This window comes from Salminus brasiliensis, chromosome 1, assembly GCF_030463535.1.
Source record: "Salminus brasiliensis chromosome 1, fSalBra1.hap2, whole genome shotgun sequence".
Classification (NCBI taxonomy): Eukaryota; Metazoa; Chordata; class Actinopteri; order Characiformes; family Bryconidae; genus Salminus; species Salminus brasiliensis.
Window position 1 is genome coordinate 1,372,876 of NC_132878.1, and position 19,677 is coordinate 1,392,552.

Genomic DNA, 19,677 nt, shown 5'->3' on the forward strand with positions numbered 1-19,677 from the left:
ATTTTAAACAATTAAACAAGTTAAAAAAAATAATAAAAAAATAAAAAAAATACTGAGACACAAAACAGCCTGCAAACATCGTCTTCCTCTAAACAATTAAAACAATCGCAGGCAGAGACAAAATGACCCATCATACATCAATATCACCTGCAGATGAGGAAATGATCAGGGAACACATGTAATCCCAACCATCCAAAAGGACTCCTGAACAAAGACTGGTTCGATATCCAACTTCATTTTGGGTGGAGAGGTACAGGGGGCAGCAGAGCACTCACAAACGAGTCATTTGTTATGAAAACAGATGAAAATGAAAATTCAATGAAAAAACTAAAAAATCACAAAGACGTTATGGAGGCAGTGAAAACTAGAGACAGCCTTAGAAAACAAGCCTTTTATTTACATCCCAAAAGTCAGCTTGTGCAGCTACTGTGTTCACACAGGGGAGGGAATTTTACTGTTGCATAGCAGCAGCTCGTTCATTGTGGTACTACACAATGTAGTGGAAGGTATCGTCAATATTATAGCATATTCAATATGAAATTCAGGGATTCTTTCTTTATTTTGTAAAAACTGTTGTGTAAAAGTAATTTAACACCTCGGCTCGTGCCTGCGACCCTGTTGCCTTCTACTACTTCCGTATTAAATAAGAGAAGAAAATCCTTCCAGCCATTAAAGCTGCTCTCAGGACTCAGGAAGACGTGGTTTGTTGGTCTGTTGGTTTGTTTGTGGCTTTTATTTGGAATTTGAGATGAGTTTATACAGAGTTCTCAAGGAAGCGGCAGACGTGTTGCACAATTTAGAACTTCCTAATACAGAAATGATGCTGTCTTTCATTTTAAATCCACAAGCTCTAACATTTATTTTATTTCATAAGTAATTAAACCAATAAACGTTTATTAAATACTGAAATATAAAAACACAAAACACAAATAAAATACATAAAAAGTGTAATAACGCTGAATAAAATGTAGCAAACTTAGATTAGATATGTTTTAATAGGTGATCAAAGCATTTCCTTACTAGTTGTTCCCTGGACGACTGTTTATGTTAATTATCTTTGATCTGATTTGATAATGTTTTGAATTAATTGAAAGAGACAACAAAAGTTTGAGATTTAGAGTTTAGTTGAGTAGTTCTCAAGGATGTGCCAGATGTGTTGCAAAATTTAGAACTTCCTAATAAAGAAATTATGATGTCTTGTGTTTTAAAACCACAAGTTCCATCAACATAAAAAAAATCATTTTAAAACCATTGTAAAAGTTCTATCGTGATAAACACAACCTCAGAAGCTATTGTTTTGTACTTTTTGTACTTTGCAAGTACAAAATAACTACTTATATGAAACTCCTTGGTACAGCAGTGTTAGTGCTACAGCATGCTACTTACTCTAAATTATATATAGTTAAACCAAAGCAATGTTTGCCTGAACTTCATTAAACTTGGGAAAGGATTACCATATAGGCAAGGTTGTTGATCTTAATCAGTCATACTTTATTTAAACTCAGAAGTACATTGAGGGCTTTCCTCATTTTTAGTGTAGGCAAGGGTTACTATAAAGAACAGGGACTGAAACGCAATAAAGATGAAACTTAAATACATATTAAATTACTAATCTGCAAAATAGAAAATTCAAAATAAAACAAGTTTCAATTCAATCTGAACAATTAAATACAAAACAAGAACAATTACATTTTAAGATCAATGAAAGTGAAACCGCCCGCTGCATTTGGTTCAACGCGACAAGACTCTGCAACAGCTTCTTCTCACATGCCATCAGACTTTTCAACTCCAGAGACTGAATGGATGGACTCCTCCACATACACACACACACACACACACACATACACTCATTCCTAAGATGTGAATTCCAGACAAGGTGAAAGCATTTTGCACTAAATACTACCTCACTGCGTCACTGTACATAGTTGCACACTGCATTTTTGCACAATTACTTATTTATTGAAAGTAGCTGCTAGAGCACCGCACCTACACACAGAACCCTCTGCATCTGGTCTGCACCCTGCGTCTGGTCTGCACCCTGCGTCTGGTCTGCACCCTGTGTCTCGTCTGCACCCTGCGTCTGGTCTGCACCCTGCATCTGGTCTGCACCCTGTGTCTCGTCTGCACCCTGCGTCTGGTCTGCACCCTGTGTCTCGTCTGCACCCTGCGTCTCGTCTGCACCCTGCGTCTCGTCTGCACCCTGCGTCTAGCTGAAATGACAATAAAGCCTCTTGACTTGATTTGGATTGGGCTAATGTTAGCCCTGTCAGCAGGAGTGCATTAACATCCTGGCTGAACAGTTCATCAACAGTTAAATATCAAAGGAGAACATTTTTCATAAAAATAAAAATAAATATTTTTATATTTATTTTTATATTTTTTTTAAATAATTTTTACTTTTTAACCCACATGAACCAAGTGAACGAGTTTAACCTGGGAGAAACTGACCACCCAACTTTCAGTTAAAGCAGAGAGAGAGAGAGAGAGAGAGAGAGAGAGAGAGAGTACCAGCTTACAGTAACAATGTGTATACACAGTACTGTGGTGTACTGTTAGCAGTCTCTCCACTAGAGGGCGGTGTAGGCTGGGTGCTGGATCAGGTCAGGTGACTGAAATGAAAGTGAAAGGAATTCTGAGCTGCTTCTTTGGAGAAGGAGAGGAGAGAGCAGATATCAGAGCTCTGGATTCACACTGTAAGTTCATTACCTGTTTAAACCGGATCATGTAGAAGATCACTGAGCTTTGATCCAGGTGTTTCTGGAGGAGTCTATTCTTTAAGTTAACTTTTCAACCGAGTTACACAAGATTGCTGAAACGGGAACTACACATGAGCAGAGAGTTCAACCCTGTCAAAGCCTTCACATGAAAATCTGCAGGAAATACTGTAAAGGGGTTTAGAGGGGTTCTGTAAGGCCGGGTTTAGTCCTGTTGGGGCCGGGTTAGCTTCTCAGGCTGAAAGGACCAGTTTTTACTCAGAACTGGTTCCAGATGGTCTGAGCTGGTCTTTGTTGGTCAAGTTGGTTGAAAAGCTGGTCATCCAGGTGAAAACAGACCATATACTGGTAAGCTAACTGGTTAACCAGCTCCTGACCTGCTTACTGTATGTTGCATTTGATGTTGGTCATGCTGGCTGACCACCTTAGTTTTGCTGGTCACGCTGGCCAATCAGCTTGGTCTTACTGGTCAACCATCATAGTCAAGCTTAGACATACTGGTGATCTAGCTTGGTCAGGTTGATTGTGCTTGTAAACCAGTTAAACTATCAAACAAAACCATACCCTGTGCTGCTCAAGAGTTAAGCTGGTTATTCAGCTTGACCAGCTTGAGCTGACCAGGCTGTTTTAATCAGCAGGGTCCTCGGTGGTAAATCAGAATTTTGAGCAAGTTTAGTGTGCTTGGGTGTTACGTTCGAATTAGTGATGTTAGCTAGTTTTTGAGTATGTAGTTTATGATATAGATAAAAGTATTAAAGTGAAGTTTTACTCAGATTTCCACAATCCATACTCAGAACTGGTCCATTTTTAAGCAGGGTTAGGATGGACACTATTATCCCAAAATGCAATGTGAAACAGAAAAGGAGGAGCTACTCGCAGTGATGTATGTTGGCATAGCAATACTTCATCATTTCCTGTTAGTACTAAACAGATATGTTCATTTTTAGTGTACTAACCTGCTAAACCTGCACGATTAAGATTAGTGTATAGTCTATAGTTTATAGTAGGGCTGGGCTGGCTTTTAGCCCCCCTCTAAGATCTTCATTGGGGTTCAGCACAGCCAACAGTAGGACAGTTAGCATGTCTGGAAGTCTTTCCAACACAGGCGAAAGGCTAGTGGTTCTTGGCTGAAGCGCTTTGGAAAATACTGGTGCATACTGGTAAACGAGCAACTTACTGGGTCAGACCCCTAAGCGGCAGGTCAGGCCCCTCAGCGCCAGGTAAGACCCCTCACTGACGGATCAGGCCCCTCAGTGCCGGGTCAGACCCCTCACCGACAGGTCGGACCCCTCAGCACCAGGTCAGGCCCCTCAGCACCAGGTCAGACCCGGCACTGAGGGCTCTGTCTTTTAAGGGTTTTAATCAAACCTTGCTGAAACAGTCTGATTGGATGCTAAATGACTTAATTAGCATTTTTAAATCTGTTAGACTTTGATTGACTGTCACATGATCACATTCGAACAGCTGGGATCAAATGGTCAAGGAGTCTCCGGTGTCCAGCAGTGTCGTTAGATGAGCTCCATGATGGAGCCTCTTTCCTCCAGCAGTGGAGGAAGTGCCCCAGAGTGAGTATCCTCATATCAGCACTTCATCTGAAGAACCAGGAGAAGGAGAGAGTGTTTATGTCCCTCATGTTGAAGCTGAAGGAGTTTTAGTAAAGGAAGTCATTACTCCACACTTTACTCTCATCATGGATCATCATGAATCAACTGTTTTCAGGGTGAAGAGAGCAGCATCTCCAGCCCCCAGCGCTGTGTCTATGAAGAGTGACCGGTCCATGGAGCAGCCTCCAGTCTTCATCAGTGGAGGAGGAAGCTCTGAGTCTCGGTACATCACTGCACTCAGTTCAGAGAGTGAAGCTCTTCAGATGTGCTTCTGAGCATTTTTTATAAAGATGTGGTGTGTGTTGAAGTTCAGTGTGTAAATGCTGGAGTTTTCACTGTGTTTAATGTTAACAGGACTGAAACACAGAGAGCAGTTTCTCCAGAGCCCAGCTGTGTGTCTATGAAGAGTGACCAGTCCATGGATCCTCCTCTAACCCTCAGCAGTGAAGGTGTGACCTCTGACCCAAAGTGAGTGAAACATTAACCCCATCCCCATCACACACACAAGTAGTTCTTTGTAGGAGCTGGGTGAGATGGGGAGATTTGGTGTGAGTTGGACAGATGGTGTTGGGCAATGCGGAGACAGTGTGGGAGCAGAGTTAGGGACATCGGGGATGGTTGGGATGGAGACAGAATTGCAGAATGCAGCTCTTTACTCCACACATGCACTTAGACACTCCAGCTTTGTACGCTCTGTACTCACCGCTCTGCAGAGGGTGGTGTGTACAGTCCGGCACATCATCAGGGTTCAGCTTCCTAACCCTGGATTTATACACCAGCCGCTGTCTGAGGAAGTCCAGGGGGATTATTAAGGACCCACCCACCCAAACCACTGCCTGTTCTCACAGCTGCTCAGCGGCAGGAGGTACAGAAGCATGAAGACCAGAACCAGCCGGTTCCTAAATAGCTTCTGTCCACAAGCCATCAGGCTGCTGAACAGCCAGCAGCACAGTGTACTGGCCCACAGTCCATCACCAACTCCTCTCAGCTGTCTCATTTTACCACATATCACACCTTCACCCCACACTACACACCCTGCACCTGCTCTTCACTCACTTACTGGACCTGGAACCAGCCTCTCACTCCCACTGCACCCACCAAAGACCTTTCTCCCCACTCGGCTCCTCACACTGTATCTGTACCTCATATCTTATCTAAAGCCTGGATGTAAACAGTAATGTAAACATCTGCACCTTTCATAGTTTATATATTAACACCATGTACATTTGAATCATTTGAATATATATTGTGTGTATATAGGGTCATTTTCCCTCACCTCTACACCTGTGTTAATGTGATGTGACAATAAACTTGATTTGATATGAATGTTGAAACGTATCTGTTTAATTCAGCTTTTAACTAAAGTTTAGGCTTTTATTTTATCTACAGTTGTCTGCTATTCTGTAGCTTATTCTATAATTTTATTTATATATTTATTTATATATATATTTTTTATAAATTATTGTTTTTATATAATATATATAGTTCATTTGTAACTCTAAACCTGATTTCTACTGATCTCAAATCTGCAGTCATTAATAAAAATGGCTTAGAAAAGTGAGGCTTATTATTATCATTAATATTATGTGTGGATTATCTGTTTGTTTGCAGCATCCAGGAGAAAAAAACAAGCATTTCCAGGGAAAAACTGGACCATATATTCAAGGTTAGTTTTAAACCAGTCACATGATCTCACAGGACCTCTGGTTTACTTTCTTTTATTTCTCAGTTTAAAATCACTTATACTTATACGTATCAAGTCAAGTCGAGTGGGTTTTACTGTCATTTCAGCTACATACAGAGTACACAGTGAAACGAAACAACGTTCCTCCAGGACCATGGTGCAACATAGACAGTGCATACAGAACACAAGTGCAACACAATACAAGTGCAGACAGACAACACAACACAGTACAGACAGAGGATAATAAATAATTGGGGGTAGTGTGCAAATTATGCAGTGTGTAATAAATATTGAGTCCAGTGAGGTAGTAACGTTATTAGTGCAAATGCTTTGTGCAAAAAATGCCTGTGTGTGTGCATGTAACAGAAAAGACATCAGTTCAGAAGTTGAGTTGAGTTGAGAAGTCTGATGGCTTGGGGGAAGAAGCTATTGCAGAGTCTGGTCGTGTTGGACCGGATGCTGCGGTACCTTCTTCCTGATGGCAGGAGGGAGAACAGTCTGTGTGAAGGGTGGGTGGAGTCATCCACAATGCTGGTTGCTTTGCGGATGCAGCGGGTGGTGTAAATGTCCATGACGGAGGGGAGAGAGACTCCGATGATCCTCTCAGCTGTCCTCACAATGCGTTGGAGGGTCTTGCAGTCAGGGGCTGTGCAGGTCCCAAACCAGGCAGTGATGCAGCTGCTTAGGATGCTCTCTAAGGTCCCTCTATAGAAGAGGGTGAGGATGGGTGGAGGGAGACGGGCCTTTCTTAGCTTCCGGAGGAAGTAGAGACGCTGCTGGGCTTTCTTGGCTGTAGAAAGCTGTAACGGTGAATATTAATCATTTAAGACGCTAATCAGTCGGGGTTCGAGTGGTTCAAGGGTCTAATGCACTACCATTATGTCCCACTGGTCACAAGTTTGAATCCCGAGCCTTACCACATTGCCATCAGCAGCTGGAGGCCAGGAGAGCACAGGTCTCCGGGAGGGGTGTTGGCCGGCAGAGGCGTCTGATAGCTGGTGCAGTGGAGCTGGGGACTCGGCCCTTTCCTCCTAGTGTGGGCTGCCCAGCGATGAAGCATCAGCAGCAGTTAGAAAAGAGGCGGTGTCCAAGTGTCGGGAGCGTTGCTAGTGCTAGAGGGAGCTGCGATCAGGTGGGTTAATTGGCAGAAGCAAACTTAGAGAAAAAGGGAAAAATTTGATAAACAAATTTTATATAAATATATTAACTTATATTTATAAACTATGCTGTTCAGTAACATGAAGTCCTTTTATACTCCAGACCTCCTCCACTCCTCAGATCAGTGTCTCTCTTCTGCTTATCAGACTGCTCTGTGTTCAGCTGTGCAGCTTTAGTGATTCTCTGATGTTTGTTCTTAATCAGGAGCTGCAGCAGAAATTTCTCTCCCTAGTGAAGAACGAGCTGAACACATTCAAGAAGCTCCTCAGTGCAGACTACCCAGCATGCTCTGAGAGGGAGCTGGAGGATGATCAGAGACAGGGGGTGCTGAAGACCACACTGCAGATCCTGAGGAACATGAAGCAGACAGACCTCGCCAACACACTAGAGAGCAGTAAGAGTTCTGGGTCATGACCGTGGTTTCCACCCTGAGTGCTGTTTGTAGCTTCCCCTAGCACTAGCACTAGCACTAGCAATGCCTCCGACGCTAGTAGGGTAAGGACTTCCCCATGTCTCCTCTGATACATTGTGAGGTCAGCCACCCCGTCTTTTCCAACTGTGGTGTTGCTGGGCAGCTCGGAGGAAAGCGTCGAGTCCCTAGCTCCATTACACCAGCTAACAGATGCCTGTACCAGCCAACATTGCTTAAGCATGATGAGGGGAGCGAGACCTGTGGTCTCCCGGGCTCCGGACGCTGATGGCAAATAGGCATGGCTCGGGATTTGAACTCACAACCCCCCGGGCCATAATGGCAGCATGTTAGACTGCTGAGCCACTTGACGCCACACCCAAGTGTTATATATCAACATCTTCAGAACAATCTCAGCTCTCTCTGTAATCAGACCCTATGTGGCCTCGAACACAGTGTGAAGAGATACTCTGACCCTAAACCTGAAACACTGAAGTCAGCTTTTAGAAATTCTTCGTATCTCTCGCTAAAACATACCTTTACTCATGTGGAGGAATTGTTTTGGATTGTGAAATGGGTTTACCAGAGTCTTAGCTTCACAAAAGCAGTGGAAGGTCTGAATAAAATACACATCCAATGGTCGGTTTCACAAAAACTAGATGCAACAATCCACCAGTTAGACACAGCGAGAGGCAGAGACGAGTATCTCACCCTTTGAACGTGAGTCACGTATGATCTCGCAAGGAGATGCAATGAAAGGGCAGATTATAGAGATGTGAGAAATATTTGAACCGTATTTCTGAGCTGTATTATCTCAAAGATATTAACAGAAATATTGAATTTGACAGAAAACATGTTTTTATTGTCTTCCTCTGGTATCAGAATTGGCCCCAGCTTGTCATCGGAAGCTCAAATCCAAACTGAGGGATAAATGTCAGAGAATTAATGAAGGAATCTCAGGCCATGGAAACTCAGCACTTCTGAATGAGATCTACACAGAGCTCTACATCACAGAGGGAGGGGGTGGAGAGGTCAATCAGGAACATGAGGTGAAGCAGATTGAAGCTGCATCCAGGAAAAGGGCAACACAGGAGACACCAATCAAACGCAGGGACATCTTTAAACCATTACCAGAACAGAACCAGCCCATCAGAACCATACTGACTAAAGGAGTTGCTGGAATTGGAAAAACAGTCTCTGTGCAGAAGTTCATTCTGGACTGGGCTGAAGGAGAAGTAAATCAGGACGTTCTCTTCATATTTCCACTTCCTTTTAGAGAACTGAATCTGATGAAGGAGAAGAAGCTCAGTCTGGTAAATCTTCTTCAGAGTTTCTTCCCAGAAACACAAGATTTAAAACCCAGACATTATAAGAGCTACAAGATCATGTTCATCTTTGATGGTCTGGATGAGTGTCGACTGCCTCTAGATTTCCAGAACAATGAGAACTTGGTGGATATAGAAGAAAAGACCTCAGTGGATGTTCTGCTGACGAACCTCATCAAGGGGAATCTGCTTCCCTCTGCTCTCCTCTGGATCACCTCTCGACCAGCAGCGGTCAGTCAGATCCCTCCTGAGTGTGTTGACCAGGTAACAGAAGTGCGGGGTTTCAGTGACCCTCAGAAACAGGAGTACTTCAGGAAGAGGATCAGTGATCAGGACCTGGTCAACAAAGTCGTCACACACATCAGGTCTTCAAGAAGCCTCTACATCATGTGCCACATACCGGTCTTCTGCTGGATTGCAGCCACTGTTCTAGAGAGAATGCTGAGTGAAGCTGAGAGTGGAGAAACCCCCAAAACCCTGACGCAGATGTTCACACACTTCCTGATCTTCCAGATCAAACACAAGAGCCAGAAGTACAGTGGAGGAAGTGACCTTGATCCTCAGCAGACTAGAGAAAGTATTCTGTCTCTGGGGAAACTGGCCTTCCAGCAGCTCGAGAAAGGAAACCTGATCTTCTATGAGGAAGACTTAAGAGAGAGTGGCATTGATATTAGAGAAGTGTCAGTGTACTCAGGAGTGTGCACCCAGATCTTCAGAGAGGAGCATGAGCTGCATCTGGGGAAGGTCTTCAGCTTTGTACATCTGAGCGTTCAGGAGTTCCTTGCTGCTTTATATGCGTTTCTCTGCTTCATTAACAGAAAAGTTCTGAATCAGCAAATCACTGAACAACAAATGACTGAACAACAAACCACTGAACAGCAAACGACTGAACAACAAACCACTGAACAGCAAACCACTAAACAGCAAACCTCTGAACAAAAAAACACTGAACAGCAAACGACTGAACAACAAACCACTAAACAACAAACCATTGAACAGCAATCCACTGAACAGCAAACCTCTGAACAGCAATCCACTGAACAGCAAACCTCTGAACAGCAAACCTCTGAACAGCAATCCTCTGAACAGCAAATCACTGAACAGCAAACCTCTGAACAACAAACCTCTGAACAGCAAACCTCTGAACAGCAATCCACTGAACAGCAATCCACTGAACAGCAAACCTCTGAACAGCAATCCACTGAACAGCAAACCTCTGAACAGCAAACCTCTGAACAGCAATCCTCTGAACAGCAAACCTCTGAACAAAAAAACACTGAACAGCAATCCAGTAAACTCTCCAAGCTTTTCAGCAGGACAACAATAACTAAGTTCTTCAACAGTGCAGTGGACGAAGCCTTACAGAGTGGGACTGGACACCTGGACCTGTTCCTTCGTTTCCTGCTGGGTCTCTCACTGGAGTCTAATCAGACTCTCTTACGAGGCGTACTGACACCTACAGATAGGAGCTCTCACAGCAATGAGAAAACAGTAGAATACATCAAGAAGAAGATTGGGGAGAACATCTCTCCAGAGAAATCCATCAATCTGTTCCACTGTTTGAATGAACTGAATGATCACTCTTTAGTGCGGGAAGTGCAGAAATACCTGAACAGAGGTAGTGACTCCAGTCTCCGTCAGGCCTGGCTCTCTCCTGCTGAGTGGTCAGCTCTGGTGTTCATGTTGCTGAACTCAGAAGAAGAGCTGGAGGAGTTTGACCTCAGTAAATATGAGCCATCAGAGGAGTGTCTTCTGAGGCTGCTGCCAGTAGTCAAAGCATCCAGAAGAGCTGTGTGAGTATTTTCCTTCAGGCGTTTCTCCGTTTTTAACGAACTGCTGATGTTTAGAATAATGGATCAGAACAGAACTTCTCTGTAGAGAGCTCTTATCAGTTTTCAGTCAATCACTGATAGATTCATATCCACATTGCTAACACTAGTGTGTATATATATATATATATATATATATATATATATATATATATACAGTGTATCACAAAAGTCAGTACACCCCTCACATTTCTGCAGATATGTAAGTATATCTTTCCACGGGACAACACTGACAAAATGACACTTTGACACAATGAACAGTCGTCTGTGTGCAGCTTATATAACAGTGTACATTTATTCTTCCCTCAAAATAACTCAATATACAGCCATTAATGTCTAAACCACCGGCAACGAAAGTGAGTACACCCCTTACTGAAAGTTCCTGAAGTGTCAATATTTTGTGTGGCCACCATTATTTTCCAGAACTGCCTTAACTCTCTTGGGCATGGAGTTTACCAGAGCTTCACAGGTTGCCACTGGAATGCTTTTCCACTCCTCCATGACAACATCACAGAGCTGGTGGATATTCGAGACTTTGCGCTCCTCCACCTTCCGCTTGAGGATGCCCCATAAATGTTCTACTGGATTTAGGTCTGGAGACATGCTTGGCCAGTCCATCACCTTTACCCTCAGCCTCTTCAATAAAGCAGTGGTCGTCTTAGAGGTGTGTTTGGGGTCATTATCATGCTGGAACACTGACCTGTGACCCAGTTTCCGGAGGGAGGGGATCATGCTCTGCTTCAGTATTTCACAGAACATATTGGAGTTCATGTGTCCCTCAATGAAATGTAACTCCCCAACACCTGCAGCACTCATGCAGCAAGATATCTGCAGAAATGTGAGGGTGTTCTCACTTTTGTGATACACTGTATATATATATATATATATATATATATATATATATATATATCAATGTTCCCTATATATATTAATGTTTAATATATATATATATATATATATATATATATATATATATATATATCAATGTTCATTCCATATACATCAACATTCATTCTATATACAGTGGGGAAAAAAGTATTTAGTCAGTCACCAATTGTGCAAGTTCTCCCACTTAAAAAAATGAGAGGTCTGTAACTGACATCATAGGTAGACTCAACTATGAGAGACAAAATGAGTTCACATTGTCTGATTTTTAAAGAATTTATTTGCAAATAATGGTGGAAAATAAGTATTTGGTCGCCTACAAACAAGCAGGATTTCTGTCTGTCACAGACCTGTAACAACTTCTTTAAGAGGCTTCTCTGTCCTTCACTCATTACCTGTATTAATGGCACCTGTTTGAACTGGTTAACAGTATAAAAGACACCTGCCCAAAACCTCAAACAGTCCCACTCCAAACTCCACTATGGTGAGCTTGCAGCTTGGTGTGAAGAAATCTACTGTGGGAGCAATAATCAGAAAATGGGAGACCTACAAGACCACTGCTAATCTCCCTCCATCAGGGGCTTCACGCAAGATCTCAGCCGTGGGGTCAAAATGATCACAAGAACGATGAGCAAAAATCCCAGAACCACACGGGGGGGCCGAGTGAATGACCTGCAGAAAGCTGGACCAACGTTACAAAGGCTACCGTCAGTAACACACTACGCCGCCAGGGACTCAGATCTTGCAGTGCCAGACGTGTTCCCCTGCTTAAGCCAGTACATATCCGGCCGCGTCTGAAGTTTGCTAGAGAGCATTTGGATGTTCTGGAAGAGTTTTGGGAGAATGTCTTATGGTCAGATGAAACCAAAGTAGAACTGTTTGGTACAAACACAACTCGCTGTGATTGGAGGAGAGTGAATGCTGAGTTGCATCCAAAGAACACCATACCAACTGTGAAGCATGGGGGCGGCAACATCATGCTTTGGGGCTGTTTCTCTGCAAAGGGACTAGGACGACTGGTCCGTGTACATGAAATAATGAATGGGGTCATGTATTGTGAGATTTTGAGTTCAAACCTCTTTCCATCAGCAAGGGCATTGAAGATGAAATGTGGCTGGGTCTTTCAGCATGACAATGATCCCAAGCACACTGCCAGGGCAACAAAGGAGTGGCTTCTTTATATATATATATATATATTTATTCTATATATATTAAATTTCATTATTATTTATAATTATTATATATTTCCTGTTTCCTGTTTTATATATATACATAAATGAGAAATGTTTGAAATGATTTAATTTCAGTGATGGTCACATTTACTCTTCCTCACTGTTGAGGTGTGCAGTAGGCCTTATTTAGTAGTAGTTTAGTGATATGTGTGATTATTCACTTTGACTTCACAGTGAAATTAAACCTTCCGAATATTTTATAGTATTTACTTAACCCAGTCTGACCTAACAGGTCATCGAGATGCTTGTCTAACCCTGGTCACAGAAAAATGTGTCAGTCTGTGGAACCGGAGCTCACTGTAGGATACAGCCTGCTTTCTTTCACTAAATAAAGATAATAAAACATCAGTGCCGACTCTGGTTAGACCAGCACTGTATTTCACACTTCAATTCTGCTCCTGTTGTGGTTTCTATTGTTCTTTGAGTTTATTGTAAAATCTGTGTTTCTGCTTCAATTTCTAGACTGGCTTCATGTAATCTTGGAATAAACGTTACTGAAACTCTAGGATCAGTGTTAAAGCTGGAGAACTCCTCCTTGAAAGAGCTGGACCTCAGTAACAATGACCTGCAGGACTCAGGAGTGGAGCTGCTCTCTGCTGGACTGAAGAGTTCCCACTGCAAACTGCAGATTCTCAGGTCAGGGTTTCTGTCTGTTTATTCTCAGGCAGAGTTCAGTTTCTTCACTGCTAGAGCAGAAAGTGTCCTAAAATCAAGTTCCATTAATGCACCTGAAAAATGATACTGAAAAACATTCATTAACTTTTATAGATTTTATATTTATTTGAAGTGATATATTGTTATATATTGCTCTGTCTGATCAGTAAATTATTCCAACTCTAAATTTAATATTCTAATAATTTGAGATTCTGGATTTCTGCTATAACAGCTATAACACAGACTGATATATGTCACTTTACATGTAATGATTCTAAAACTTTTTTAATGAAATTATGATAATTTATGAACTACTTCACAATATTTGTGACACAGGCTCGGTGAACCAAACGGTTCGATAGAGGTTGATCCACAATAACAGGTTGAGATACGGTCCAGGTCAAAACCAGCTGGCCAGTCCGATACATGGAATAAACAAAAGCAGAGTCAAGAAGTCCAGCAAGGGTGTAAACCACAGGCCAGTTAGACCGAACAAACAAAGCAAAAGGGCCAAAACGAGAAATCGAGAGATGGAAAATAGACAAAACGATGGCAATACTTCACAAAGTTAGAAGTAACCGAGATTCTTTTAATAAAAACAGAGAGGCGTAAACGGGTAAGGTAAACTTTCCTGACTGGTCGGCAGAGGACTTGTGGCTGTGAAGCATCATGGGAATTGTAGTCTGGTGTGACAATATTCTTTTTCTGTCTTTTCTGTCCTAAAATGTTTTTTTTTTCTTTTGCAGATTAGCTTTTTGTAATATTGGCGTAAATACGTGTGAAACTCTAGGATCAGTCTTAAAGCTGGAGAACTCCTCCCTGAAAGAGCTGGACCTCAGTAACAATGACCTGCAGGACTCAGGAGTGGAGCTGCTCTCTGCTGGACTGGAGAGTTCACACTGTAGACTGCAGATTCTCAGGTCAGGGTTTCTGTCTGTTCATTCTGGATTTATTTAGATTAGATTGTGATATTCAGACATTTACTGTCATTTTGTATATTAAAACACCAGAGGTGACCAGAGTACAAATACTTTATTGCTTTACTTAAGTAGAAATGTTGGTTATCTAAACTTTACTGGAGTAATTATTTTACTTCCCCTCCTTACATTTTAAAAACAGCCTCCTTGCTCCTATTACATTTCCCTTTGTTTTCATTCCGGCTCGTCACCAGTACTTTTACACTTTTACTGGAGTAAAAAGCTTCAGTTGATACTTCAGCTTCTATAGAAGTCTTTTAAACCCTCATATCTCCACTCACATCTACCTGTGGAATGAATAAGAATATTTTTCACAGCTTTGGAGTTCACCAACCAAACACAGATGAATGTGACACACACACACTTTCGCTGTCTCTCTGCAGATTGTCTGGCTGTATGGTCACAGAGAAAGGCTGTTCTTCTCTGGCTGCAGCTCTGAGTTCAAACCCCTCCCACCTGAAAGAACTGGATCTGACCTACAACCACCCAGGAGAGTCAGGAGAGAAGCTGCTCTCTGTTAGACAGGAGGATCCACACTGTAAACTGGAGATACTCAGGTAGGGCACTCACAAACCTCGAAATACAGCTCAGTGAACAGTGTTTAGGTGGGTAACAGTGTGAGACCAGCCTAATTAAAACTAAATTAATTCTGTACTATGTACTATGTACTATGTAGAGCGAAATGTGTCCTCCTCATTGGACCCATCTGAGGTAGTGAACACACACACACACACACACACTAGTGAACTAGGGGCAGTGAGCACACACACACCCACAGCAGTGAGCAGCCAACTCCAGCGCCCGGGAGCAGAAAGGGTGAAGGGCCTTGCTCCCCGGCAGTTTTGGCAGCTTGGTGAGCCTGGGTATCGAACCCACAACCCTGTCATCAATAGCCTGGAGCTCTAACTGCTAATTAATTGATACATACTAAACTGACAAATACTGGACTGTTAAATATTGAACTGATAAATACTCAACTGATAAATACTGAACTGATAAATACTGAATTGATAAATACTCAACTGATAAATACTGAACTGATAAATACTCAGCTGATAAATACTCAACTGATAAATACTGAATTGATAAATACTGAACTGATAAATACTCAACTGATAAATACTGAATTGATAAATACTCTACTGATAAATACTGAACTGATAAATACTGAATTGATAAATACTGAACTGATAAATACTCAACTGATAAATACTCTACTGATAAATACTGAACCGTTAAATGCTGAACTGATAAATACTCAACTGATAAATACTGAATTGATAAATACTCTACTGATAAATACTGAACTGTTAAATGCTGAACTGATAAATACTCAACTGATAAATACTAAACTGATAAATACTGAATTGATAAATACTCAACTGATAAATACTGAACTGTTAAATGCTGAACTGTTAAATACTAAACTGATAAATACTGAACTGTTAAATGCTGAACTGTTAAATACTAAACTGATAAATACTCAACTGATAAATACTGAACTGATAAATACTAAACTGATAAATACTCAACTGATAAATACTCAACTGTTAAATGCTGAACTGATAAATACTCAACTGATAAATACTGAACTGTTAAATGCTGAACTGATAAATACTAAACTGATAAATACTAAACTGTTAAATATTGAACTGATAAATACTCAACTGATAAATACTGAACTGTTAAATGCTGAATTGATAAATACTAAACTGATAAATACTAAACTGTTAAATATTGAACTGATAAATACTCAACTGACAAATACTGTCTTTTTCTGATGAATAGTTTCTTTCTCAGAGTGAAAATGTCCACACCATGAGCTGCTGTTTGTGTTCAACTGGATATTTTTTGTGTCTTTTGGTTTAAGATGATATATATTGATATTTATATAAACTTCTACCAAATTTAAAGTTGTAAAGCTGCTGAACCGAAGAAAAAAAATCTTTGAGACCAGAAACATTTCACAACTGAAAACTGAAAACTGTTCTGAAATCAGTTAAATCATTTATTTGATTGGTGTGTGTATGTGTGTGTGTGTGTGTATGTGTGTGTGTGTATGTGTGTTTTAGATTGAAACATGGAGGGAAGATCAGAATCAAATCAGGACTGAAGAAATGTATGTTCACACATACTCCCACATACACACACACACACACACACACACTCTCAAACACACACATACACACACTCTCAAACACACACACACACACACACACACACACTCAAACACACACTCTTACTGAAGTGTCTCTCCTCTGTGTTCAGACGCCTGTGATCTCACACTGGACCCGACCACAGCACACACTCGTGTCTCTCTGAGCGAGGGGAACAGAAGAGTGGTGTGTGGAGAGGTGCTGTGGGATCCTGATCATCCCGAGTGGTTTGACGGGTGTGAGCAGGTGATGAGTACAGAGCGTCTGACCGGGCGCTGTTACTGTTATAAATCCACCTGCAGGAAAAGAGAAGGTTCCGACCATCGCTTTGGAGATAACGAAGATTCCTGGAGTCTGTACTGCTCTGATGATGGTTACTTCGTTCATCACGATAGTGACTACACCAATCTCCATCCTCCTCCCTCCGACTGCAGGAGAGTTGGAGTGTATGTGGACTGTCCAGCTGGCACTTTGTCCTTCTACAGTGTCTCCACTGACACACACACACTCACACACTTACACACTTTCAACACCATGTTCACTCAACCCCTCTATGCAGGGATTAGACTTGATTTTGGATCCTCAGTGTGTCTGTGTGAGATAAAATAGCCCATCGTGTGTGTGTGTGTGTGTGTGTGTGTGTGTGTGTATGTGATCATACACTTCTCACTCATTTGTTACTCATTTTAGGAACACTGTTCATTTACTGTAGAATAAATACTGTAAAATAAAATTATTTTATTATTTTATAAAAACAATATTAACATTTTCACATGATTTATATATGATTATATATAATATATATAATAATATATATATATATGATTTTTTATATGAATTTTATATGAATCCTTCCAAAGCCACCCCACACACCCAAACACAGCTAGCTAGCTAATAGCTGTAGTTCAGACCCTGTCTACATGTATCTAGATATTTTGATAATAAATGATACTGGGTGAGGCTGGCAGCTGGCGTGAAAGTGATGCCAACACCATGGCAGCAATGCTGTGCAAGACCAGCATTAACTGAAACCAGGAATACCAGGAAAACCTGAAATTAGCCAGGCTTAAAGCTGCACTGAGGTTGAGTACTACTAATAAGGATACACAACCTTGATCAGAGGCAAGAAGACGACCAACTCGAAATCACAAGATCATAAAGCTGTCCTATTGCTCTCATTAGCTCTGAGTTCAGATTTGAAGTTTTCTATATGTGTGGTTTTTATGTAGGCAAAGTTATTAATCCATAGTTTTGCCACCAGGATGAAGATTTGATTTATTGATCAAAGGTTGAATAACTGCTAAGTTTAAACGTTTTAGGTACATCCTGAAGGGCTAAGGGATGAATTTGCTATTGCTGAAGAGGTTTGTTTATTATTGGGAGCACTCCTTTTGGTAGTTTTTAAGAAATTACGTCAATGCTGGATGTACAATTTGATGAGATAATGTTTCTCTCCATCTTTATCTTTTAAAGTGGGTAAAAAGCTCCCAGCTGCAACTACATTACTACTAATAATACTACTAAAAAGCTGTTAACAGTTTACTACAAAAAAATACACCATCTTTGAATTCTATAGTTTTACATATCAGGACATATTAAAAAAACATCTTAAATTAAATACAAGCTCAGATGAACACACACCAGATTCAAATTCATTATTTATTTAATGAAAACTAGGCTAAAAATCTTGGAGGTATCTTTGAATTATTAGTCTGTTTAAACTAGCTGAGGTTTTTCTTGGGTAAATAGCAAAGCCCTTTGTAAGTCGTTCTAGAGAAGAGCATCTGCTAAATGCTGTATATGTAAATGTAAATGTAAATCAGCTCACCCCTGAATCAATAACTTGTAGAGCCACCTTTAGCAGCAATAACTCGTAGTTATGGTTTTCTGTGTGACTTTATCAGTCTCTCACATCTTTCTAGAGAAACTTTGGCTTACTCTTCTTTACAGTGTTGCTTCAGTGCATTAAGGTCTGTGAGCAGTTGTTTATGCACAGCTCTCTTAAGATCCCACCACAGTATTTCCGTTGGCTTGAGGGCTGGACTTTGACTGAGCCATTGCAACACTGGTTCTTTTTTTTAGCCGTTCTGCTGTAGATGTGCTGGTGTGCTTGGGATCATTGTCCTGTTGCATGACCCGAATACAACCAAGCTTTAGCTGTGGAAAGATGGCCTCATATTTGGTTCAATAATATTTTGGTATACGGAGGAGTTAGTGGTCAACTCAGTGGCTGCAAGGTGCCCAGATCTTTAGACTGCAAAACAAGCTCGAATCATCATCCCTCCGCCACTGTGCTTTACAGTTGGCATGAGGTGTTTGTTTGCTGAGACTCTTCTGCAGTTTTCTGCAGTTTCTGAGCATTACCTGGTCTGACTGGGGTGAATTTGCTGGGACGTTCACTCTTGGGACGATTTTAAACTGTGTTGAATGTTCTCCACTTCTGAATAATCTTTCTTACTGAAGAATGGTGGACCTCAGATTGTTTAGATTGGCCTTATAACCATGTAAGTGATGAGCAGTTGCTCATTTAAGGTAATTTCCTATGTCTTCCTTCCTTGGCATTGCGTTAACTACATTCACATCTTCTGTGCTGTTTTCTGTTTGATAGCCACCATTTCATCTCACTTCTAAACATTGTTAGCCACTCTATCATTAAGTTGTTACTTTACCAACAGACCATTTTCCCCTTATGTTGCTTTCACCTGGGCAATCAGAATAATTCAATGACTCATCAATGTGAGTGAAATAATGCTGAGATGAGCTCCTAGTGCTACCTTTACTGTCTTCTGCCTCTCGACCATGGTCATGATGCTCAGGGGAGAAATTTCCATCATAAGCTCCATGGCCAGAACACTCATTTACACTGTCATGGAGTAATTAAACCAGGATGGCAGTGAAGTATTTATTGCAGTCAGTTTAAATCTTTAAATGCAAATTAAAAACCAATAAATTCAGTCTGTCTTTTACATAGTGAAACATACATACTTTTACATACTTTTTTGGTCTTAGATTTATTATTTTTTGTTTACTTTGTATATTTTGTATGATCT

General features: G+C 41.1%; 1 protein-coding gene across 1 annotated transcript; it reads left to right on the forward strand.

Annotated features, from left to right (window-relative positions):
* The first annotated feature begins 2,653 nt into the window (after positions 1 to 2,653).
* On the forward strand, positions 2,654 to 19,672 carry LOC140565101 (uncharacterized). Its single transcript, XM_072690943.1, has 12 exons — positions 2,654 to 2,693; positions 4,179 to 4,279; positions 4,434 to 4,541; positions 4,673 to 4,786; positions 5,930 to 5,984; positions 7,365 to 7,554; positions 8,452 to 10,687; positions 13,303 to 13,476; positions 14,241 to 14,414; positions 14,855 to 15,028; positions 16,544 to 16,590; positions 16,740 to 19,672. Exons 2-12 carry the CDS (start codon positions 4,227 to 4,229, stop codon positions 17,234 to 17,236), a joined length of 3,822 nt encoding a protein of 1,273 aa, XP_072547044.1. The 5' UTR covers positions 2,654 to 2,693; positions 4,179 to 4,226; the 3' UTR covers positions 17,237 to 19,672.
* The last annotated feature ends 5 nt before the right edge of the window (positions 19,673 to 19,677 follow it).